At 39.5% G+C, this 25,800-nt stretch overlaps 1 protein-coding gene across 2 annotated transcripts in view; it reads right to left on the bottom strand.

Moving 5' to 3' along the window:
* The window catches only part of LOC131041805 (serine/threonine-protein kinase TIO), a 114,222-nt gene that overhangs the window by 14,838 nt on the left and 73,584 nt on the right, over positions 1–25,800 (bottom strand). For both annotated transcript variants that reach the window (XM_057975020.2, XM_057975019.2), the window contains exons 7-12: positions 24,592–24,655; positions 1,861–1,945; positions 796–868; positions 626–694; positions 429–509; positions 88–208 (exon numbers count right to left, since the gene is read on the bottom strand). In XM_057975020.2, the coding sequence (XP_057831003.2) occupies positions 88–208; positions 429–509; positions 626–694; positions 796–868; positions 1,861–1,945; positions 24,592–24,655 (493 nt within the window). The remainder of the gene's footprint in view (positions 1–87; positions 209–428; positions 510–625; positions 695–795; positions 869–1,860; positions 1,946–24,591; positions 24,656–25,800) is intronic.

Below are 25,800 nucleotides of genomic sequence, written 5' to 3' on the forward strand. Positions count from 1 at the left end.
AATTCCATACAGCCAGAAAGCCACTAAGCAAAACCACTATTGTTATATTGATAATTAAATTTAGATTTAAGAGATAACTGGCTTTACCTATCGGACTACTATTAGGTACAGTGCCAATGTTTCGGGCTGGTGATGGAAGTTTAACATTGACTTCACCTCTCCAGGCTGCATCACATCCTCTTGCAGCAGCAGTTGCCGCACGCATTTCCTGAACTTTGCTTTCAAAAACATATTCAAGCAAAGTTAAGAATTCCACAACTTTCAGTTGGAATGTGTTTTGAAAATTTCACCATCAAACTAAAATGTTCATAGTACATATTATCCTTGACCAATAAGATAATATAAATGTTCATATCTAAAGTTGGTTTCTGTTAAACAAAAATTGTGAAATAGATGTCTGTGTGGCAATAACCCACAGAAAGCCTTACTCTAGCTTCTATCTCCTCTTGGCTCTCTTTTACAAACGGATGTTCCAAAAGGGCAGGCCAAGTTAATCGATTCTGTGAGACCTACATGAGATAGATATCCAATACAAGAATTTCATTTTTAAAGTTATTGAAACTAGTAATCCTAGTTTTACAAACTTCACAAATCTCTTGATGCTTAGATTAGTCTTGTTACTAACCTTATTAAGAAGGCCTTTCAAAAAGCTTTTGAAGTTAGGGCTAATATTTTCAGGATACTTAACGGGGTCCTGTTTCATTGCATAACAAGCAATAATTCAAAATGAATTCAAACTTATTCCAAACCAAACTTCATGAAAAAGCAAAGTCAGGCAAACAATGTGATATGTACCTTGACAATGTGTCGGATAAGTGTGTAAACAGAATTTGTGTAAAATGGAGGTTGACCAACATACAGTTCATATCTAAGAAATACAATTCAAGGAACTTTGTAAGTCCATAGTCATAGACACACAACAACAATGATTAATTTCTCAATCATGTTATAAAGACTTAGCAATAAGACTCTATTTTAGTAGAAAGAAAAAAAGTAAAAATAAAAACTTCTTTCAAGAGGTTGTCTCAAATTATATGACATGGTTCCTTGTTAAAAAGGATTGCCACTATTAGATTTATATGCACTTTAGGACAAAAACACTTTTTACAAGATATTCTATTTGGAAAGAATGAAAGCATACATGGTTAAGGATCTCTATATAATGTACAGATAAACAAAGGCTACCTGAGACATGACCAAAGTTGAGGTACCAGCTTCTGGATCAAATTCAACAGTAGCACTAGAGCTAACAAAAAACCAGACTCGCAGGTCCAAAAGATGATTTTTGTAGCAAGTCTAAGCATAATTGAAAACTGCCAAAACATAGTAAGGAACGATAGGACCAAGAATAATAAGGTAAAGTGGAATTGAACATAACTTTGACGGGGTGCCCTAGGGGAGGCTGGTAGTGCTGAGTTGTTGGGGATCATGAAATCAATATTGAACATTGAATCAGTAATACATCCAAAGAAAAGAACATTTGCTAAGGTTTGCAAATCAATCGAGAATTGAATTGGTTATCACTGACAACTGTAAAGGAAGAACCAAGTAAAGGCCTTCATGCCACATCACCACTTACATATTTTTCTACAAAACATAATTTAAATATGCATTATGAGTGAGTTTGCTTCCAAACCCTACAACCTTGTTTGAAGTCATTTCTCTTCAACTAGAGATAAAACTTCCCATTCATAATCATAAGTGACTAAAAGCAATCAATAACATTGCAGAATCATAATCAAATTTAGCAAGGAGGCGCCTAAAGAAAGCACTTTTGAGAGCTCAAGTCATCACTAAGAAAAATATATTTTCTCTAGCAGTGCTTCCAATAAAAGACATAATGAAGGTTTGTAGACTTACAAGATAACACCAAGGGACCACAAATCTGCGGTGTGATTGTAAGGTTGCTCGCGTACCAGTTCAGGAGCCATATAGAGGGGTGTTCCTGTAAGGAAACAGAGAGATATGAGACATCAAGACGTTTCAACAAAAATCATGACTTTCAATAAGTATACTCAAACAGGTAAGTGCTGATTTAAAATTTTAAACATGCTAATTTACATTAAACATGATGGAAATGCATACAGGCAGATACATATTTATGCTCCTGCAGAAGTAACATTTTATCTAGATTTGATCAAATATAATTCAGCCAAAAATACTTCATTTGTATCATAATTTTCAAACTAGTTTACATTTACATTTATATGCAAGAAATTGGCCTATGTTACAAACTTAATGCATGAATATATATCTGCCCGGAAATGCGTACAGGCAGACACCTAATTATACTCCAGCAGAAGTAAGATGCTATCATCTAGAATTTGATCAAATATCATTCATCCAAGAATAGTTCATTTTTATATCATGATTTTCAAACTAGTTTACCTTTGCATTTATATACAAGAAATTTGCATATGTTACCAACTTTTTAGAAGAAACCTATAAAATCTCTTTTATCTGCTAAACCTCGTATGTAATTGCATAGAAAATGGACCCTGAGAAAGTCAAGCTAATTATAGGTTGGCCTTTGCCCAGAAGTACGTTTGAAGCAAGGAATTTTCTTGGATTAGCAATTGTTTATTTAAAGTTTATTAGGAATTTCAGTGGGATTTGTACTCCAATATGGAGACGATGAAAGTTAGTAGAAGAGAGTTTGTTTCGACAGCTACAGCAGAAAGAAGTTTCCAAATGTTGAAGGAGAAAGTAACCCAACAACAGATGTTAGCACTTCCAAATTTTGACAAGTTTTCCAAGTTAATTGTTACACAAGTGGGACAACCATTGGAAGTGTGTTTGAGTCAAGAGGGCAGACATATAGCATACTTTAGTGAAAAACGGAATGATGCAAAGAACAAATATTATGATCAAGAGTTCTATGCAATTTTACAAGCATTGAACAGATGGAGACATTAATTGCTGACAAAAGAGTTCATGCTGTATACAATGTATAGAGATCATCATGCTCTGCAATTCATTAATAGCCAAAGTAAGCTAAAACAAAGACATACGAACTGAGTTGAATTCTTACAAAGTTATTCTCTTGTTTTGAAAAATAGGAGTGGATAATCTAACCAGGAAGCTAATGCTTCGAGTAGGTGTTTGTTTTTAAATGAGCTGCATGTAAATGTCGTGGGCTTTGATTCTAAGAGGGAATTGTATAAAAGAGATGCTGATTTCAAGGAGGCTTGAACTGCTTGTAAGAGTCCGGTAGAAAAAGATAGAACTATATGGCTGGAATACTTTATTGATAAGGATTGTTGTTCAAGAGGAAGAAGTTATGTATACCTCAAGGGTCAATGAGGGAAAATTTGATAAGAGAGAAGCATAGTGGGGTTCTGAGAGGACATTTTGGTGTGGACAAGATAGCAGCACTGCTGAATGAAGGATACTATTGGCCGGGTATGAATGTTGAGATGAAGATGGTGAAAAGGTGCAGAATTTGCCAGCAAGCTAAGGCAAAAAAGAAGAACAGGAAACTGTATCAGCCTTTACCAAAACCAAAGAGGCTGTGGAAACACACTAGTATGGATTTTGTCTTAGTACTTACCTCAAACACAAAGAAGCAATGAATCAGTTCTGTTGTTGTGGATAGATTTTCTAAAATAAAACATTCATGCTATGTCACAACAGTAGTTATGCATCCCACATAGCAATGTTATTTTCATGGAGTTATATACGTTGCATGGCTTTCCTAAGAGCACTTTTTCAAAAAGAGATACAAATTTGTTTCAAATCGAGATACAAACTTTGTAGAACATTTTTGGTGCACCTTGCAGAAGAAATTGGGAAAAAGTTGGGTTTTAATACAGCATACCATCCTAAAAATTGATGGTCAAATTGAGGTTGTGAATAGTTGTTTGCGTAATTTGCTGAGATGTTTAATAGAAACAACCCAACTCAATGGGATTGGACAATAGCTTAGGCAGAGTTTGTGTACAATAACTCAAACAACAAGAGTGTAGGAAAAAACTTTGTTTTTCATTGTGTATGGGTATAGCCCAAGGGGTGTCAATGAATTGAAGGATAGTGCAGATTTTGTAAGAAAAAGTGATGCAATCATGGATGGAGGGTCTGAGATGGATTGTCCAGCCTTGCAACAGATTCCAACACAACTCAAGCAATTGAAAGAAATGTGCAACTTTATTAATCCAAAACAAAATAGAACATGCCCTCGGGCCCTCTCATATGCGATCACAAATAGGCCCATTGGCCACACTTGCAAGCTCATAGGCCTATTACCAACTTACATGCAAAATTAGTTCCAGATCCTAATTCACTATCTCCTAACTCCCTAACTCTCTAGCTAGCTTCTGCTGAATTTAGATAATGATTAAATACTAGCTCCAAGCCTTAGAAGTGATTTTCTTTGGCCTCAAATAGGCCCCAAGCCAAATGCTCAATGAGATGTATATGTTGACCCAAAGTAGAAGATGAAGCACCAAGGGATGAGAAGGGGTGTGGATCCATTTGCAGGTTGTCTTGACACATAGCTACCATGTGATGAGCAATGACGACTCTGCAAGGTACGAAGGAGTTACGCACGCTACCTCCCATAGGTCCAATTTCAAGCTGCTTCACAAGGTGAACTTCTAGTGAAGAGATCTTCCTGAAAATAAGTCCACATTTGCTGCCAGCTAGGTATGTTGTAGCAAAGTCATCGTTATGTCTTTGTTCCAATCTACATAGAAAATTTGTTGTTGCAGTAGAATGCGGAAAGATTCACCAAGATGCTCCTGCATCAAACCCCTAAGGTTAATTGAAAAGTGTACCTCGCACATTGCCAGCTTCGAGAATGATCCAAGTCATTCCAATCGAGCTTCTAAGATCCATGTCACGTCCTCCACTAACTTGCCTATCCATTTGGCCAAATATTACCTATACTCTTTGTTTTGGGTGTTGTGCCTAGTCCGACTATCCAAAATTTGCCCTATCTGCTTTGGATGTTGTTGCAATAACTGATCCTAAAGAGGGGCTTACGTGTCGTACCTACCTGACTACATTCCACAAAATTGGTAGAAATTTACAATGTTGAAGATTCGTGATATGCCAATGCCCTTCGGTAACTCAACCATAAGCATTTCTGGAATCAAATCTTTAAATGATCTTACACATTCCAAACTTCTTCATCTTCAGTTTGTCATATGTGCCTACCGGGAACCTCTCCTTCCGGAGGTACACCATGACTTCACCTCCTATGGCAAACTCTTTATGAAGTCTCTTGGCATTTGCTCGGTCTTTGCATTTTCCATTCATTATTTCCAAATGCTGCTTGACTTGCTTGTGCTCAATCTCCACGTGGTCTACAAATTCTTCTGCCTTCGCACTCCTTTTATCCTTTGAGCAAATGTCTCTAAGTTCCACAACTCCCTTAAGATGCAATTCAATAACAATCTCAAACGGTGTTTTCCTTGTACTCCAGTTCACTGAATTATTGTATGCAAATTCCAGTTGCAGTAGAATTAAATCCCAGTTCCCTACCTTGTCTCCGACCAAGCATGTGAACAAATTTCCCAAGCTTTTGTTCACCACCTCCGTTTGTCCATTTGTTTATGGATGGAATATGGAACTGAACTTCAAGTCTATCTTCATCTTCTTCCACAATGTTCTCAGAAATATCAATAAACTTCATATACCAATCTAAAGCAATGCTCCAAGGCACTCCATTCAAACTCACAATCTCTTGAAATAAAAGGCCAGCAATATGCACTGCATCGTTGGTTTTCTTGCAAGGAATGAAATGTGCCATTTTAGAGAACCGGTCACCTACCACAAATATGGAATCATACCTTTGTTGGTTTCTTGGCAATCCCAACACAAAATCCATGTTGATGTTTTCCCAAGGCCTTTTTGGAACTACTAGAGGCTGGTACACTCCAGTATTTAGGCTGGTCCCTTAAGCCACTTGACAATTCCTGCAGTCTTGAACAAACTTCTGGACATCCCTATAGATTTGAGGCCAAAAATAATGCTCACTCGGTGTAAATGATATAAGAAAGGTAAATAAAGACAGATTTTCTTTAGTATTGGATTTATTTTGACTAAGTTGTGTTGATTGTAATGATTAGTATGTAAGTAAAATGTTTATGTATAAAAGTTGGCAACTCATTTTAGTCTTGTCTAATTATAATTCTTATCATTCCCCTCTTTTCTAGACGTTCACTCACTATTAATGTTGTTTTAAAAAGGGGGCCACTTATGTCATGAATAAAAGACCCTTGGAGTGGATCGTACTTCTTAGAGGATGGAAATAATTTGATTAAAAAATCAAATAAAGGCATTATTAAAGAGTGAAAATTATGGAAAGACAACCCTAAAATCGAATTAGGGTTTTGAGAGAATAAAGTAACATGGGGGGCAGCCAATTATTCATCCATTCATTCATTTTTATGTGAGAATTTTGGCAATTTCGAGTTGGAGCAGATTTCAGCCACAAATCAAGGTTCTTTGAGGATGAAAACCCTTGAAGAAATTGTGAATTGGATGGAAACGCAATTCATGGGAAAGACCTACACAGGGTCTTCATCTAAGCATCATTGGACTTCATTATAGGCTGATTTGCACTCAGATTTGGCTAGAGCGGTGAGATATAATGATATAATTGCAGATCAGAGATTTTTATCAGCATATATCAATGTTCCAGTGCAACCTTAAGCCAACCCTACCTTTCCATTTGCTGTCCGTACCAATCAGCAGACTCCAGGCTGCAAGTATTCACCGTACCAGCCCAAATAAGGGTTGAAACTTGTATGATCTTCATTGTTGGCATCTTCTTACAGAGAATTGATGATTTTAGCAAGCTTCAAGGGTTGATTTTAGTCCAGATTGTTGTTTTTGTCAGTAAATTGAATAATCCTGCCTAGGAGACAACATTGGGGCTCAGTAGATTTCCAGTATTTGTTTTTGGTAATTGTTGTGGGAGCAAATAAATTATAAAACTATTTGGAGCCACCTTCAGCAGTTGGGAGCTCATAGATTGTGTTCCTCTTTCAATTAATCAATAAAATTCACTCCAGACTAGGCGTGGGAACCTTGGTATGCAATTTAGTTGTCTTGGTGAATTAGATTTCTTGAATCTGAAAATTATTATATTGCTGCTCTTAAATCAGAATTCTGAAATTAATTATCAGCCAATTTTATTTCTGCATTTAGAATTCCACAGTTGTGGTTCATAGGCACTGTTTATGATTAAACCCTATACAAACCATTGGCACCAAAATCTCAAGCATAAAACTCAGTTAACAACCTTAAAACCTCCATTCAGCAGCATAAGAATCAGAAAATTTCAGTGCAACTTGGCTTGGGATCTTGAACAGGTTATACTGAATTTTTCTGATTCTTATGCTGCTGTTTAGAGGTTATAAGACTGATTTTCTGAGGGTTTTTGCTTAAGTTTGTTACCAATAGATTGCATAGGGTTTAATCATGAACAAATACCAATAAACCAATGCTTTTCCACCAAAGCACAATGAGCATACTAGTAGTCCAACGCCTAACCAGAAAGGGGGTTTATTGAAGATTTCTTCAATAGAACACAATGGACGAGCGTCCAAGGATGTCCAATGACTCCAATGGAGTTTATTTGTGTTGATTTTAAGGTAGTGCTTGTTAACCACAGGCAAACATTAGATCTATTGCCTTCCCAGCCATAGATGAAAAGCTCTTCGAGTCACCCCCGAGCACGCTACATGACCTTCATGTTGTTGATATCATATCTATTGATGCAATCATGACCTTGCATATATATGAATCAATACCTCCTAATAGACCTCAAGTCGGCCATATACTTTTGGTGTCAAGGATAGGGTCAAACCTATATATTACAAGTTACACATGAGTCTCCCTTAGTTCTATCCTTGTGAGGCCATTTCCTTTGTAATCTTGTCTCTTGCCTCCCGCACTCTCTCGGTCTCCGTGTGGGGATTTGGGTAGGCAACCTTTTTAGCCTGCGCCCTTGTGATTGCCAACATTTCTGCCTTCGTGGGTTCTATGTTTAGAAGGTTGACACCAAGCTTCGGGCAATTTGCGTCCTCGTGGTCACCTGGCCCGCACCATCGGCAGAGGTGCTGAGGGTTGGCTTCCTTTGTGCAATCGCGAGCGAAGTGTCCCCACTGATTGCAGGCCCTACACTGGATCATTGGCCGGCCTTTGGCTTCATGCTGGATCCAGTTTCTATTATTGTTATTGTTATTGTTATTATTTCTTCCGCTGCCGCGTCTGTTATCCCGGTATCCTCCAAATGATGCCGTTGTGTTTGTTTGTTGGCCCGTACCCGCTGGTGCGGACGTTGTGGCTTGCTCCATGAACAACACCTGGTTCATTTGCGTGTTCCGGGTTTTCATGTTGTATGGGCACTCCTTGGTGGAGTGTCCCATCACTTGGCAAATCTCGCAAAATGCCTTCTTCTAGCAAGTACCCTTTGTGTGCCCCTCCTCTTTGCACTCAGTGCACCATATGTCCCCTTCGGTCCGACCGGTGTTTCTCATTGTTTTGAATTCCCTCCTCATTCGCTCCATGTCTTTATGGAGCGCTTGCACCCGTTTGCCAACCTCGTTGTCGCTGCTGCTCTCCTGTGACGAGTCATCCTCCTCGAACAAGCTATCCTTCTTCTTTTTCTTCGATCTCTTGGTCTCGCTCTCGAGATCCATCGCTCTATTGTATGCGTCTTCATACGATGTAGGTGGAACGATTTTCATCTTCTTTCGGACGGAATGCTTTAGTCCCTCCACGAACCATCGCTTTTTCAACCCATCTGCTGGTTGACTCTCCATTTTTCCCAGTAGTTCCTTCAGCCACCGACTATAAGCTCGCACTGTCTCGTTCTTATTCTGCTTCGTTCCATAGATCTCGGCGACTATTTCGTTGTCATCTCTCAGGAGACGAAACTCTATCCCAAACTCCTTCAGGTCGGGCCATGTGTCGACTTTAGCTTTGTCCATATCTGAGTACCAGTCTATGGCCACTCCCCTCAAGGTTGCTGGGAATTGTGTTACCCATTCATCTTGATCGATAACACCATTTGCTGACCATATGGTTCGCACGTTCGACAATGGCGAACGGGATCCTCCTTCCCGTCGCCATTGAACTTCGGTAGTTTCTATTTACCTGCCATTGATGGGGGTCGTCTCCCCTGCGGTGGTTGTTGCTGTGTCAGAGCCCCTGCGCCGCTTCCTCCAGCGCCCGTGGTGTGTCCTGCGTGGGTGACTGGTGGTACCGTGTTCTGCCTGCCGTGCGTCGCACCTACAGCCATACGGTTGCCCTCCCCTTCGCTCTCACCCGCGCCCACTCCTAGTTCTCGTTGGTGATCTTCACTCCGTGGTGTAAGGGATAAGTTTCTAAACTGATCCCGAGTCTCCTCGACTAGATTTCGCCGTAACCTTGTTTCTTCCAGAAACTCTTCGTGGCTCCGCATCCTACGATGCTTTGGCGACGCATAAAAATTTCCGTCGGCTTCTGCACCCTCCGTGACACCTCCTTGGTTCCCCTCGAGCCACCCTTCGACAGGTCGTCCTTCGGCAAGTTGCCTCAGCCTCCGTCTACGTTCTACTTGCTACTCCAGAATCAAGGCTTTCTGTGCGGCCTCCCACTCGTCCGTTTCTGCTTTTTTATTTCTATCTTTATTCAATAGGTTGGGCATTAATTGTCGCACATTTCCATAACTCACAATACATAAATCAAAACACGTCTTTATTAATTCAATTCCTCCAATACAACTCGTGTCAATGACACTTTTATTTGAATATAAAAAGTTCAAGGTTCAATTCCCTCCTGGCCTGGCGCAATCTCGTTCTGTTTCCCGTCGGCTGTTTTCTTCGTAGTGTTGCAGGATTTGTTGTCGTCGCTCTTCCTAGGCAATCTCCTCCAGGCGGGCCTGTTGTGCCAGCGATGCCTGTGCAAGCAACCGTGGGAGGTGGTTCATCAACCGGTTTACTGTCGAGCTAACCTCCAACGCTGTCCACACGACACTTGGTGGAATTTCCGCCTCCGCCGCCTCTCGTCGAATGTAGGTCTCGATGGCTACCTGGAGCAAAATTGAAAATTCTCTCGTTGTCGTGTCTTCTCCTGTGTAAAGTTTTGTTCGCGCGTCGTTGGCCTCTGGGTTTATTTCACCAACGGGTAGGCCCATCGTGTCCGTGCGCCATCCGCGTCTTCCGTTCCTGAGTACGTCTAGGCAACGGCGCCAAATGTTTACCCTCTCGGGTGAATAACTTAAAACATAAAGCACGTAATGCAAAATAATAACGCCATAGATATCAGACAAGGATATGAGATATTATTCCATTCATAATCGTGTGTTGCAAGTTACATTCTGAAGTATATAAAGATACCGAGGGGGTGCGAGTGCCAACCGTCGCACCGCAACTACCACCGCTCAACTGCTAACTAACAAACCCAATTACAACTTAATTAACTAGTCGTATTCCCATATACAATAAATGCGGCTAACAGGCTCCACCATGTCTACTCACAGAGGGTGGAACGAAGGCTCTAACCTCAGACTTCTCCCAGAGAAGAATGCATCTCCACCATGCCTACTCACAGAGGGTGGAACGAGGGCTTTCACCTCAAACTTCTCTCGTAGAGAAGAATGCATTAACAAGGGATTGCACCTCGAACTTCTCCCTCACATAGAAGAACTCATTAACAAGGGATTACACATCGAACTTCTCCCTCACAGAGAAGAACTCATTAACAAGGGATTGCACCTCGAACTTCTCCCTCACATAGAAGAACTCATTAACAAGGGATTACACATCGAACTTCTCCCTCACAGAGAAGAACTCATTAACAAGGGATTGCACCTCGAACTTCTCCCTCACAAAGAAGAACTCATTAACAAGGGATTGCACCTTGAACTTCTCCCTCACAGAGAAGAACTCATTAACAAAATTTTCATGATGACGTGGCTCCCTCTGAAGCTGAAATGTTACGCTCTCTTTAAAGCTGAAATGTCAACCTCCCTCTGAAGCTGAAATGTTAGGCTTCCTCAAGCTCCCTCTGAAGCTGAAATGTTAGGCTTCCTCAAGCTCCCTCCGAAGCTGAAATGTCAGGCTTCCTCTAAAGCTGAAGTGACAAGCTCCCTCAAAAGCACAAGATCTACCTTCAAGCGGTTAGGCTCTATAGAAGGAACCCGCTCTTATACCATAATGTTGAGACATGGACCAGCTAGGACTCGCACCTAGAACCTTCCATACGCTACTGGAGTGCTCTACCACTAAGCTACTGGCCCCTCTTGGACCAATCCATCGTCGGACCGGGTGTGGCTTATTTCCAACACCAATACCCCCCCTTAAGCCACACCTCTCGTGTGCTTGGGGCTCCTAGTCTGGACTTGTCTCTGATACCATGTTGATTTTAAGGTAGTGCTTGTTAACCACAGGCAAACATCAGATCTGTTGCCTTCCCAACCATAGACAATAAGCTCTTATCATCACCCCCGAGCATGCTACATGACCTTCATGTTATTGAAATCATATCTATTGATGCAATCATGACCTTGCATATATATGAATCAATACCTCTTAATAAACCTCAAGTCGGCCATATACTTTTGGCGTCAAGGATTGGGTCAGACCTATATATTACAAGTTACATATGAGTCTCCCTTAGTTGCAAGTTAGATTTAACTTAATCACAAGTTACATATGATACCCAATTAGGGCCCGACTATTAATGTCTTCTAAGGCCGGCTACATACATCAACAATTTGCACCAACTATAATTAACAAAAACAAATATTCTAAAATTGCTTGTGCTTGGCCTACAAGCAAGATTATTGAATTTACTAAGTTTTCCTCAATGAATGACTGATCCGAACCCCATTTGTTATCTATAGCCTGAAGAATTCATCAAGTCTCTGTTGGAAAGTGATAACAATGAAGAATACTCCAGTTTCAAACCCTCTACTAAGATGTACAGCCCAATTTGTGCACCCTGAGGCCTGCAAGTGGTACAGACAGCAAGGAAAAGGTACAATTGGCCCAAGGAATGGTAAGGCAGCCTTTGGGGGTTTCTCTTCACTCTGCAAGGTAAAGTTTGAATTTGTTGATAGTACTTTGAAATGAAGCACAAATAGGAATCATGTGTGAATTCCCCACGATTATGAATTGGGTTTGCATCCAATTCATTGATCCCCACGGAGATTTTGTTCCTTGAAAACCTGTCTACTGCTGAAAACCATTTGTAGAGCTCAATTCCAAAATAGCTGATGTAAAAATGACCAAATGAATGCACAAAGAAACCCCAACATGTCAATTTAATAGCCTTTAACCCTAAACGTACCTTTTAGGGTTTCCATCCGTTATTTTAAAACACTTTATAAAGTTTTATTAAAATACTTGGCCTTCCTCTATGTTGATAGTACCTTTTCTCTAGGCTCCCTTTTATTATTTAAAGTTGTTTTAAAAACAACTTATGTTATGTTTCCTAGACAACATGGCCCAAGGTGGTCCCCTTTACTATAATATTAAAAATGCTTTATTAAGAAAGCACTTTATTCATTTAAGTAGAATTATTCACTTTATTAAGAAAGCACTTTATTCTTAATACTTTATTAAGAAAGCACTTCAGTTTAATAATGCAAATTTATCCTCGAATTCACCACATGAACTCCCAAATTGAAAACTAAATGTTGTCACCTGTCCAAGGATGATGATTGGATGTGGCAGTGCAACTGGCAATCTGCTCACGGGAACCCTAAAATTAGGCTAACCCATGCTAACAATTGGACTGTCTAAGGAAGGCACATTACAAATCTTTCACTCACCAAAGCTATAGTTTTTCAATGCCAAAATGTCCTATTATTCCTCCAAAATGCTTCTCCTCAATCAAATTCTCTCGCATTGAGCTTCTCGAGATGCGTAGTTGGTTCCTGTTGATGTGTTTTTATGCACATGCAAACACAGAATAAAATAACCAAAAGTACCTTATCCTCTCTTGAACAAAGCTTCTCAAATGTTGAAGATTGGCTCAAGGATCACTTGAGACAACTCCAAGGTCCTTGTATGTCGAGTCACGACTTGTGGATAAGCACAGTTGGTTGATGTGATTGCTGGTATCACAAAGGGACTTACGTTGAATTGTCGAACGCTTGAACCGCTGGAACTTGATCATCTGATATTGAAATCGTGTGATGCTTTTTGTCCTAAACTAGCTTGAATTGAAAAAAGGGCAAAAGATGAAGGGTTGAGAGAGTCTATTCTAAGACCTAGAATGTAAGAAGATGGAAGAATGAATAGATGGAATCCTACTGGGCAAGGCCTCACCATCAAACTGAACAATTTGACACAAGCTCAGTGCAATCTTCTAAGGATATTTCAAAGATGTTCAAATCATTTCCACAGAACATTGATCACCATTCAAGTTAATGAATAAACAATGGACGCATAACAATTTAAAGTTAACCTCATATCACTCTAGCTGACCAGGCAAGGCACACTCACAATCAGCAAGAGGCTAGTGATATGGACTAAATGGATTCCACACAAATGCATTCGACAAATTCTTCCATTCAATCTAATCAACATGAAAACAAAATGAGAAGTAGAACCATGAGGCTTGTTGAAATAACGAATTTCACCACAACTTCAATGAAAAGAGTCTCTCATTTACAAGTCATAACAACAATTCTTCCTTCTCCTAATCTACTCTAACTTCTAATATATCTCCTATTCTTCTCCTACTACTATTCGCTAACCATTCACTATTCACCATTACAAATGAGAGATTTGAGCCTTTTATAATGCTCTCAATACAATTCAATGGCTCAGATCAATGGCCGAGATTTTACAATGCAAACCCTAATTAGGGTTTGTTACAACAAACTCAATTTGGCCAATGAAATGATTACAACACTTTGGCATGACCAATAGATAATAAGGGTAGGTGCCTCGAAGTTTGTGCCATCATGGATGAGTCAGGTACATTGCAACTAGACATGCTGATGTGGAACTTCTTCGATTGGTAGAGATAGTAACTGGGATGATGACTAGGATTCCACCTTTAACTTGCACTTGTAGGCTTGATAGATCATTATGAAGGAATATTTCTTGATACTCAACATTATCTAGCTTCAGCGGTGATCATGATCTTCTAACTTTCATTAACTCTTCTGAAAGTGTCCTCTTGAATGCTTCAATCATGGAAATGCAAGGTATAGATCTTGGTTTTGAAGTATTGATGTGCCTTAGAACAAATTCTTGATGGCACAATTGCTGCTCTTCTTTAGAATTCTTTCTCCGTGACTCCCTAGTGCTGTGAGAATTGAGATTCCTCTTGGGCATTCTATGCTTGTAAATGAAATTTTCTTCCTTGCATGGTGATGTAGATCTTACAATCTTTCTCCTTTTTGCTTTGCAATCATCATCCTCTCTTATCTGCAAAACAAAACAAACATGATATCAAATACATAATATATAACCTTGATAGTTATTCTAACTCGATATATCCTTTGATCTTATGCGTTTTGCAAGTTTGATAAGAGGATTTAAAGAGAATATGCCTTCATGAATGAGCACTTGAAGTTGTTTTTTTGCTCCTAGAGAAGAGTTTTTGAAGTTCACTCCACCCCCCAAAGTTCATGAAGTTACCCTTATCTTGCCTTTGAACTCACTTTCATTCATTTATCTTCATTCTATGAGCTCAACTTTAAAGCTTTTAATCATCAATTGATGACAACATGACGAACTACCTTTAGGAGAGGCCTCTATAGGAATTTCGCTCTGAGAGTGAGTATATGATGTTCACTTCTAACCCCCAGTTCATGAAGTTCATCTTGACCTTGCTTCATATGAAGTGATCTTTGAACTTTCACCTTCCATCTTCTCAACTCAAAATGACTCTTTCCAAACATCCAATCTTGATTCTTGAAGCTGATTTCAAATCAAGACTAAACTCTCCTTTGTATCTTAATAAATTCACTTAGCTACCTCTAAACATGAAGGTCGCTCATGTACCTCCAAACATGAAGTTAACTTCTAGGCATGCTAAAGTATCAAATTAGCTCTAGGAAATGATCTATTAGCTGTCTTGTATCTTGTTTTGGGAAAATTCAGTCATCTATGCTGATTTGTGAAGTTCGCTCATCTCCCTTCCATCATGAAGTTCGCTCGTATATCTTGATTCCTGAAGTTCGCTCATGTAGGCCTATCCTTGAAATTCACTCATGTGCTTTAGTTTATGAAGTTCACTCTTGTTGCTCAATACCTGAAGTTCGCTCATGTGGGTTGATTTTTGAAGTTCGCCCTTAGGTGCTTGAATATGAAATTCGCTCATATACTTCAAATTGTGAAGTTCGCTCATGTAGCTTCATTCTTGAAATTCGCTCATGTGCTTGACTTTATGAAGTTCACTTTCAACTGAAGATTAGATTGACTCAAGGTAAATACTCTTATATCACCTCTTGGGCAAATGGAGGACATTCACTCTTATTTAGGAATAGATGAAATTCGCCCATCTCCCTCCAAAGATGAAGTTCGCTCATCTCCGTCCAAACATGAAGTTCGCTCATGTATCTCAATTCATGAAGTTCACTTTTGTAGCTCCAAACATGAAGTTGAAGTTCACTCTCCTGACCTTGAAGATGAAGTTTCTCTTGAGGCTGAGCTTATGAAGTGTATTTCAAATCAAGACTAAACTCTCCTTTGCTCACTTTCACTTACTCTCTCAACTTTCAATACATGATAGCAAGCTCAACATGAGGTCTTAGGATGAGTTTCGCTCTATGGGATAAGTGCAAAAAGTTCGCTCCATAAGGGGTGTAAATGAAGTAAAGTTCGCTCCTCAAGAGAAGCACTTGAAGTGACCTTAAAATTAGCAACCCTTCTTCACTCATGATTGAATTCATGATATCTAGACTTTACAAACTTACTCACTTCACACTCACACAAGGTTTCCAAACTTTAACCATTTTGCTCCTTAAAGGTGTATACCGGTTAGCAGATCTAACACAGGGTAAACATATCAGTGAGATAGGAGGATGAGACAAATGCAACCACACACAAAAGGAACATCACATAACATCGGATGTACGAGGAAAAACCCAACATGGGAAAAACCTCAGTGAGAAATGTTGTTGGAGACTACTGCTCCAATCCAACCTCACAATAAAACAATGGTTACAACATTTAGGGTGCCAACCCAAGGAGCACCACCGCTTCTTTAGGGCACCAACCCCTGCACTGAGCTCCAACTCAATGATTACAATTACATATATCAATATAAATGTAATATCCCAGTTACAAATGAATTTTGTAATCTCTCACAATCAATTTGCTATGTCGGTTCTACTCTTCTCAACCTCTCTTCCTCTACTCTACTCTTTGTCGATTCTCTGCTCACTCAGATCCTCCTCTCCTTCACTCTTTACCGGTTCAGCCTCTACCTCTTCTCTGTCGGTACTCTGAACTCTGATCACTACCGGTTTTCTTGCTTGCCGGTTACTCCACTTGCCGATTTAACTCTACACTGTTCTCTGGCCTGTCGGATCTCCTCAACCGCTCACTCTACACTGCAACTCCTTCTCTACCTTTCTGCAGGTTCTAGCACTACCGGTTTACACCACTGCAACTCAATTTGCAGTTACCGATTACTTTGACCTTGCCAGTTCTGCCTCTGCCAAACCCTCATACCGATTGCACCTCCAACACTCAATCTCTATGATCTTCAATGGATTCCTCGACTGGTTGGCTCTCTATTGCACTTTTTCACTTCAGTCTTCAACATCCGACACCTTAATCATTTGGCAGCATCATCGATCATCTTCGGTCTTGAGTCGGCATATTTATACCAGAGTTTTCTCGCCATGACCGACATTCATATCTCTGGCACGCTAGGGTTCCTTCATCAACCACGAGGCATATCAGATCGGATCGGATCTCTTCTCAAAGCTAGTCAACCTACATCCAATCACCCATCACCGCCAATCACGCTGCTTTCAAAACATGTTTGCTATATTTAGCAAACACAACAACTTTGTCAGTTTGCTTTTGTCAATCACAATGAAGCGATCATGCAGTTAGCTTCACCTACCCAGATCAGCACCTAGACACCCTGCATCGATCATAAAGTCAACAAATCAAATCTTCGCCATTCAGTATGCATCGAGCCACAAACCCCTGCAACAAACCCGTGATTTTCGAGGTCAACCATAAATTAGAACTCAATCGGCAACTACCTCACCGACCACAGCATGCATGACACCTATGTCCTACGTGTCATCATTGTCGGCATCTACCTCTGCTAAGTCATTTGTGTCGGTTCAAACAAGATCACCCACCAACTACACAACCGGTGCATACCTACCGGTTCTCTAACCCTGTCGGTTATACCCTAATCAATTTGCCTTCAAGCTTGCACATTGTTGTTCTACCAGTGGAACACCTTTGCCGATCACCAAACATATCAATCCACCACATGCTCATCTTCATCAGGTAGGAGCACATCACTTAGCCTCTTTGCTCTCTTACCGGTTCACATACTTACCAGTAGGCACCTTGATGACACCATGTCATCAATCTTCAACAATCTGCATCTGCACAATCTTGCCTACATCTTCATCAGCCAAGCCATCATCTCAACGGGTTTGTCAAGATGACAAACCCATCACTTCTTTACTCTTCCTTCTTTGTCTCAGTGGCTCAACTTGCCAACACTAGCTGATCCGGTGCATATCTCTAATTTCATGCACCTGAGGCATCTTTGTGTTTCACCGGTTCATCTGGTGTGAGCTCTCAATCACCTGCCTTCAACTTCTTGACTAACCTATCCTGGAGAGTTATAATGCATTCCATGTATGTTGGGAGATAAGCTCAGTATAATCACTTACCGAGGGAAGTGGATCCTTGTCACTCTCTGCTCTTCATCTGGTGACCACATCTGTATCTGGTGGGAGTCATGTTGTATGACCTCAACCTGTATACCGATTCTGCACTTCTGCAATAGCTCACACTGCATTCTAACTGGTCGCATGCTTGCCGGTTGGCAACCATACACTGCCAACATATCACTTACGGGTTGTTATACCATACCGGTCTCCAGTCCTTATGACTTCAACACAAGTCAACATTAACTTGTGTACCAGTGACTCCAATGATCACAATTCAGGTTGACATTCTCTTCCTTATCGGTGACAAGCTATACCGATAACCTGATATACTAGTTGAAATCAATGACACCATTACTGATTGACATCAATGACAACTATACCAACAATTTCTCAATCTGGTTACCATGCTATATCGGTTGACATCAATGACAACACAATGCCAACAGTCAAGGTCAACCTCATACAAATGCTTTAACTCATCAAATCCCATCACTGCCACCCTCATCTACATCATCAAGGTTCTTCCCCTTCTTGGTGCATCTACAACCTTATTTGACAAAGGTATAGCTTTGCATAAATTCAACCCACCCCATGTGCCTTTGGTTCAATTTACCTTGACTATTCAGGTGCTAAAGAGCTTGATGGTCAGTGTACAGCACAAACTCCTTTGGCAGCATATAGTTTCACTATTTCTTCAGAGCTTGAATTATGGCAGAGAACTCCTGATCATAGACTAAGTATCTCCTCTGGGCATCATTCAACTTTTCACTAAAATATGCAATTGGTCTTCCCTCGACTCAAGGCCACTCTTATTGCCTTCTAACTGGCATCACAATCCACCTAAAAGACTCTGTTGAAATTTGGTAAGGCCAATCCAGTTGTTCCATTACCTTTTATGCTCTGGATGTCCATTTGAACTCGTTCCAGTCTTCTCTCATGGTCTTAATCAATGGTGTACAAATGGTGTCTTGAAAATCTTTAATATCATCTAGGTAGATGATGAAGAACTTCCCTAGGAACTCCCTCAACACTCCATTCATCAACTACATGAATGTACTTGGCACATTAGTTAGTCCAAGAAGCATGACTAACCACTCATACAGCCCTTCATTAGTCTTAAATGGAGCCTTCCACTCATCTCCCTCCCAAATTCTTATCTAATGGTATCTACTCTTTAAGCCAATCTTCGTAAAGTACCTTGCACCGCTCAAACAATCCATGATGTCATGCATCCTCGACAAGGGAAACCTGTACTTGATGGTGATCTTCTCAATGGCTCTAGAGTTCATACACATCCTCAATTCCCATTCTTCTTTGGTGCTAGGACAGTGGGTATTGCACAGGAGCTTAGGCTCTCCAAGATTAGTCCCTTCTTTATCAACTCTTGCACCTATCTACTTACCTTCACATTTTCTGTTGGTATCATCCAGTATGCTTCCTTGTTTAGCAAACTAGCTCTAGGCATGAGATTGATGTGATAGTTGATGCTTTGAATCAGTGGCAATCCTTCTAAATCGTTCTCTGGCACCATATCTTGATATCCCTCAATAACTTAGAGACCTCCATCTATAATACTTCTCTTTTTGTGGCGACACCTTTTGCGTTCTTGCTTCTGCACTTCCTTGGAATGAGAGCAAAACACATTTTATCAAGCCCTAGTCCATCCAAAAATTTCCTCCCATCCACCAAACGCATCTTGACATTACCACATACCACATCCTTTTGCTCTTCCTCTAGAGGAATCAAGATAAGCTTCTTCCCATTCAAGGCCATAATGTAAATGTTCTTTCTCCCATCATGTATCGCCCCTCTATCATCTACAAAGGTCTTCCCAACAACAGATGGCAAGCATCCATTCACATGATATCACACAACACTTCATCCTTGTATATGATCCAATATGAAATTTGACCAAGCATTGTTCACTTACCATGAATTTATGATCATCTTGAATCCAAGCAATCTAGTACGGGTTCAGATGTTTCATCCTCTTCAACTTCAACTTCCAAACCATGTCTTCTGAAACCAAGTTGTTTGTACTACCATTGTCAATAATGACATTACAACACTTACCTCTTCAATTGCACCTTGTCTGAAACATGCTCTTTCTCTACATCGATTTCTCCTTGATCTCAATCTATAGTAGGGCCCTTCTCATGACCAGCAGCTCAACCTTTTCTAGATGTTCCATAGATGCTTATGATTTTTTTGGTTATTCCTCCATGTATGTTGCTCTTGCACCTGCCTCTCCTCGCTTTCTTGCACTTACTTGCAACACTGAAAGGCATGAGGTCCTACTACCCCACACTTGAAACAAGTTCCCCACAATGATCCACTATCAAATCCCCTTTCGTTCCTCTAATATCCATCGTTGTGGTGGCAATCATCACCTTCCCTCCTGTTGCAATAGGAATCTTCCATGGGCCTTTGTAACTCTTTGCGGTAAGGACTCCTTCCTCTGTTCTATGACGTGTATGGCCTCTTTTCATTGTGTTGTGATTACTCTTCCAAAAAAGTTTCTCTCCTGGTTCCCAATCTCTGCTCAGACATCCTCACCAACTTTACTTCCACCATAAGCGCAAATTGGTAGGCTTCGTCCATGGTTGTCATCTGGACTAGACAAGATTCCTCATGAATTTTGGTTCTAAGGCCATTGATATATTGGGCTACCTTCTTACCGACTTCACCATGGCCAGTTATTATGATCATCTTATGGATTGATATACATTTGCCTCAAGTTTTGAAGTCTCTTCAACATTACCAACTCATAGTCAACAGGTATGAATTGATTTTTCAATTTCACCACCATCCTTTCCCATTTTGTGATTCTCTCCTTTCCTCTCTAGTTTCTCTCCAATTGAACTTCTTTCCACCAAATAGCAATGTGCCCCTTCAGTTTGGTTCTTGCAAACCTAAAACTCTCTAGATCCTCAACTTCTTCATAATCAAAGTATTCTTCCATCTCATTTAGCCAATCAATCAGCTCCTTCGAATTAAAATTATAAACATAACTACGCATCTCTATTTTGGGCCATTTACCAGTTTTACTGATGGCCTTCATCATCTTGATTTGGTCGGACTCCTCTTCTTGGTTTTCCTCATTCTAGTTTGGGATCCTCAACTCCTCATCGTCTCTCTCCTCCTTAGATCTAGGGTATAGGCCCCTTCACTTAACCTCCTCGACAACATCCAACCGGTTCTTCATTGTTCTCATCATGTCCCTCATTTCCTCTATACTTCCGACAACATTGGCCATTACCAGCAACCTCATTGGTGGCATCTTTCCTTCTAATCTAGTGTGACTGCCTCAAGTCAACATTCTGGCTAAAGGGTTGCAACTACCTCACAATTCAGAGCTCTACTGACAACAATTGCAATCTGAATCAAGTAAACGAACCATACACACAAAGCTTATTTGACTAAAACCCTCTCATGCAAATCACAAATAGGCCCATTGGCCATGCATGCAAGGTCATAGGCCGCCGCAAGCTTATTACCAACCAGCATGCCAAATTAGTTATGAATCCTAATTCCCTATCTCCTAACTCCCTAATGCTCTAGCTACCTTCTACTGAATTTAAATAATGATTAAATACTGGCTCTAAACCCTAGAAGTGATCCACATCAACCTTTGTTAGGCCCCAGGCCCAATGCCCAAGGAAACGCGTATGTCAGCTCAAAGTAGATGATGAAGCACCAAAGGTTGATGCAAAGGGGTGCAGATCCATTTGGGGGTTGTCCTGACCCATAACTACAATGTTATGAGTTGTGAAGACTCTGCAAGTTACCAAGGAGTTCCACACACTACCTCCGATAGATCCAAGTTCAAGCTACTTGATAGGGTGAACTTCTAGTGAAGAGATCTTCCGAAAACTAAGTCCACAACTACTACCACTTGGGTATGTTGTAGTAGAGTCACCATTATGTCTTCATTCCAATCCGCAAAAAGAAATTTGTTGTTGCGATAGAATTCGATAAGATTCATTTGGATGCTTTTGCATCAGAAAGTGTTGTAGCAAAAGGTTATGCTGAATATATTCATGATTTGCATAAGTGAGAGAGAATTGCAAAAAAATGCCACCAAATACAAGAATTATGATGATACATGTAATGTCTCCATTTTGAAATATAATTTAATAATAAATAAAAAATAATTTGATAAAAAAAGAAGAGAATAAAAATAAAAGTTAAATTAAAATATAAAATAATATAATTAAAATTTGATTAAAGTTAATGAATGGTCAAAAGGCATGAAATGATAAGTTGTGACTCCCCCATATATGAGGTATAAAAGGGAGAAGAGAACTCATTTGAAGGGGGGATAATTTGGGAATCAGAAGTGCAGATCTGATTGTAAAAGGTTGTGTCCCTTTCAAAGGGCAGAAATAATGAAGAGTTGCACTCTTTCAAAGGGTGCTAATGGTGAAAGGGTGTGTCTCTTGCCAAAGGGCATACATGATGAAGAGGTGACCTCTCCCTCACATAGAGAGATATAAAGGAAAGGAACCAAAACATCCAGTGACCACCATTGATCAGATCAGATCATATCAGAGCTGTTATTAGGTTACAGGCAGTAACATCGTTATTCTTGTTGATATGCATAGGGATGTGCTGAATATGTATGCTTAATATATGAAGCCTGATAATGTTCTCATGCAGAATTTAGTAATAATATTAACATATTAATATATGAAGCCTGATCTGCACCCAAGGGAGACATAAGTGAATATTTTAATATATGTTTTATATTGCTCATCTTTTATCCCACATTGCCCAGGAAAGTTGAGTCGACCCTTGGAAAAAGAATAAAAGAAAGTGTTTGTGGCTTCATTAGATATGTTGAATATGAGAAGAATTGGTATGTGTGAGTTGCAGATCCGTTCTTGGCATTAGAGGACGTCTATCCTCTCTTGTGACATTCTAGACGTCACTCCCCTGAGGTTTGGCCTTTGGAATCCATTGCTATCAGCTTCATTATCAGGCAGATTGGGTGCATTTCCAGCTACAGGCAGATTTAATGTTTGTTCACATCTTCTTCCCTACTTGTCCAATGCTTATGCCATTTTGAGGAGATGATTTTATGAAGATATTGGACCTGTTGAAGAAAAATTAATATTGCTGCAACACTATTCACGCGGGTACTATTCACGTGGTTACTATTCATGTCACTGTAGCAGCAAGATTGAAAATGATTGCTGGAGTATTATGTCAATAATGCTGGAATAATTAGTGAGTTGATAATCTGCCATGTATTTGATTTTATTAAATCTGAAAAATAACATCTTATCAACAATAGTTCAATCTTCAGTTTGCATATTATTGTAGTTTCATTCTTGTCCATATTCTATGATTTCAATTCCATGTAAAACAAACCAACATTTCATTTCCGGAGCCATAAGGGAATTTAAAACATTAAACGGAGAAATAAGGAGTTGGATGCAAACTGTTTGATAAAATTCCTAGCAGCAATTGGTATGGTTTTTGGGCATTCCAGGGTGCCCATTACAGCCCCTTGCAAAGACCTTAGAAAGCTTTCAGCCAATGCTTATGAGATTGACCTTCCAATACGTGTATAAAGCGGAGACAAGTGCATAGGGGGACATACATACAGAATCACAAGATATGTCAGAATGTGTAGATCAAATGCCTCCAAAGAAATTTGTGGAAATTGACCAGCTAATTGGTTTCCAAGTGGCAAGGAAGGCAAGAGGAAAAGAGTTCATGGAGTACTTTATCTGTTGGAAGGATAGGCTTGCAGATGAAGCATCTTGGTTGAAAGCTATAGAATTGGCCAAGTATGGGATCCTAAATCCAATCTTGCCAAAATGTTCATAATTTCCAAAAACATGGAACATTTCTCTTACCCAATGTGTTTGGTGCAAGAGCATCTGGTAACACAAGCTATCGACATCAAACCAAAAAAGTTTTGATTTCCGTTTGGTTGCTTTGTTTGGTTTTGAGTTTTTCGTGGACTCCGGATTTAAAAGATTATTGAAGTTTGACTCATAATTGATCAGGAAAATTGAAGCAGTGTCCAAATCACTTAGGTTCCCATATAAAACACAGATGAGCAGGAAAAATGAATGGACAATTACAGCTCGAACTATGCTGACTGGAAAATCTGATTTGGACCATCATATAACAGATCAAGATGCAGATGATTCGCAATCTTTCACTTTTCATTCAGATCATTTGAAACTGTGCCTCTGTCACAAAATGGTTATCATTTCACCTTTTACACAATCCATACCCTTTCTTCAATTAATTTTAACCAACTTTTAAATTAATCTGGTTTACTATTAAAGACTCTAAGTATTATTATTATTAAATTGTAATTTATTTTAACTATTTTTTATTAATTAATTTTCACATATTATAATTATACATTATTTGTGACATTCCCTCCCCACTGTCCCAATAAATTTTGGGAAAAATTGTCATTCTTGAAAACCATCACAATAGACTCCATTTCGAAACTCCATGGAACAGTACTAAAAAGTAGGGAAAAAACGTAAAGCTAAGGAAAACTAGAAGCATAAAACTTAAAACCTTAGCCTTTAAAAGACTATAGAAGGTGTGCCCCATGCCAAATTTGATAAAATGGGGATTAAAAATCAATAATAAAGCTATTGTTTATGATGAGAACATACCAAATATATTGATTATAAAGTAGCAAATCTAGTGAATATGAAATAATAGAAATATTGTCTATGATGTGTTTCAATAGAAAACATTAACATTGGATACATAAACATTGCAAAACTCACCTTTGATGGAACGAAGAACCATAGTATTACACGACATAGCTCTCGCAAACCCAAAGTCACAAAGCTGGCAAGAATCATAAAATGTGATTGAGTGAAGCATATAGGAGTATTCAATTTGTAGATATGCTATCATAGAACCTAGATAAGCTTTCATTTTAATAGTCTATATTCAACAAAAACATCATTATACAGAAATGAGAAACTTTAGATCAACAAAAAATAAAATCCATGACCCTATGTGAAGCTACAATGCAAATTAACGACTAGAAAAAATATAATAAAGCTCATGGAAAGATCTATGCAAGATTGTGCATACCCTTTGCAATACACCTCCTAATTATGTTTGTCCCGGGTATGAAAGGGTGTGGACCACCTTATTGGCAAAGCAGAAAGCTTCCGTAGAGACACAATTGAGAGTCATCAAAGATACATGGCCAGAAACAAATGTGTCCATCGTTTTCGATTGGAAAGATTGCAAAAATAGGCCATTGATCAATGTTATATTAGTGTCCCCTAACAGGCAGTGTTCTTGAAAGCAATGGATTGTGAGGGGCAAGTGAAAGATGCAAGTTTCATTGCCAATATCCTCATAAAATCCACTGACATGGTGGGGCCTCAAAATGTTGTCCAAGTCATAGCGGACAATGCTAAAAATTGTAGGTTAGTTGGGTCTATAGTGTAGGCTACATATGGTCACATTTTTTGGACGCCATGTGCAATCCACTCACTCAATTTAATCATGCAAAAGATTGACACGCAAATTGATTGGGTGAAACAAGTTTACACGGAGGGTGAGGAGATTCAAATGTTTGTGACTAATCATCACATGTCACAAGCCATATTCAGGACCTTCTCCAAGTTGGACTTGTTAAAGGTAATTTAAATTTTTTAAATTTTTTTAGTTTTTATTTTTTCTAGTTGATATATGGCATGTATTTTTTTATACCATGTGTGATTGCCGACACACAATTTGCATCTCACACACCCGTCTTAAGATGACTTGAAGGTGCAAGAGGCCTTGAGTGCTATGGTCATCAACAACTTGTGGAATGTATGGAAGCAATCAAACACAGAAAAAACCCAAAAAGTAAGAGCATTGATCCTTGACGATTGGTGAGATCGTGTGGAATATGTTTTGAATTTCACCAATCCCATCATGAGCATGATTAGGTAGCCTAATACTGATCACCCATGTTTGGGTGAAATTTA

The sequence above is a fragment of the Cryptomeria japonica genome, chromosome 7, assembly GCF_030272615.1.
Source record: "Cryptomeria japonica chromosome 7, Sugi_1.0, whole genome shotgun sequence".
Lineage (NCBI taxonomy): Eukaryota > Viridiplantae > Streptophyta > Pinopsida > Cupressales > Cupressaceae > Cryptomeria > Cryptomeria japonica.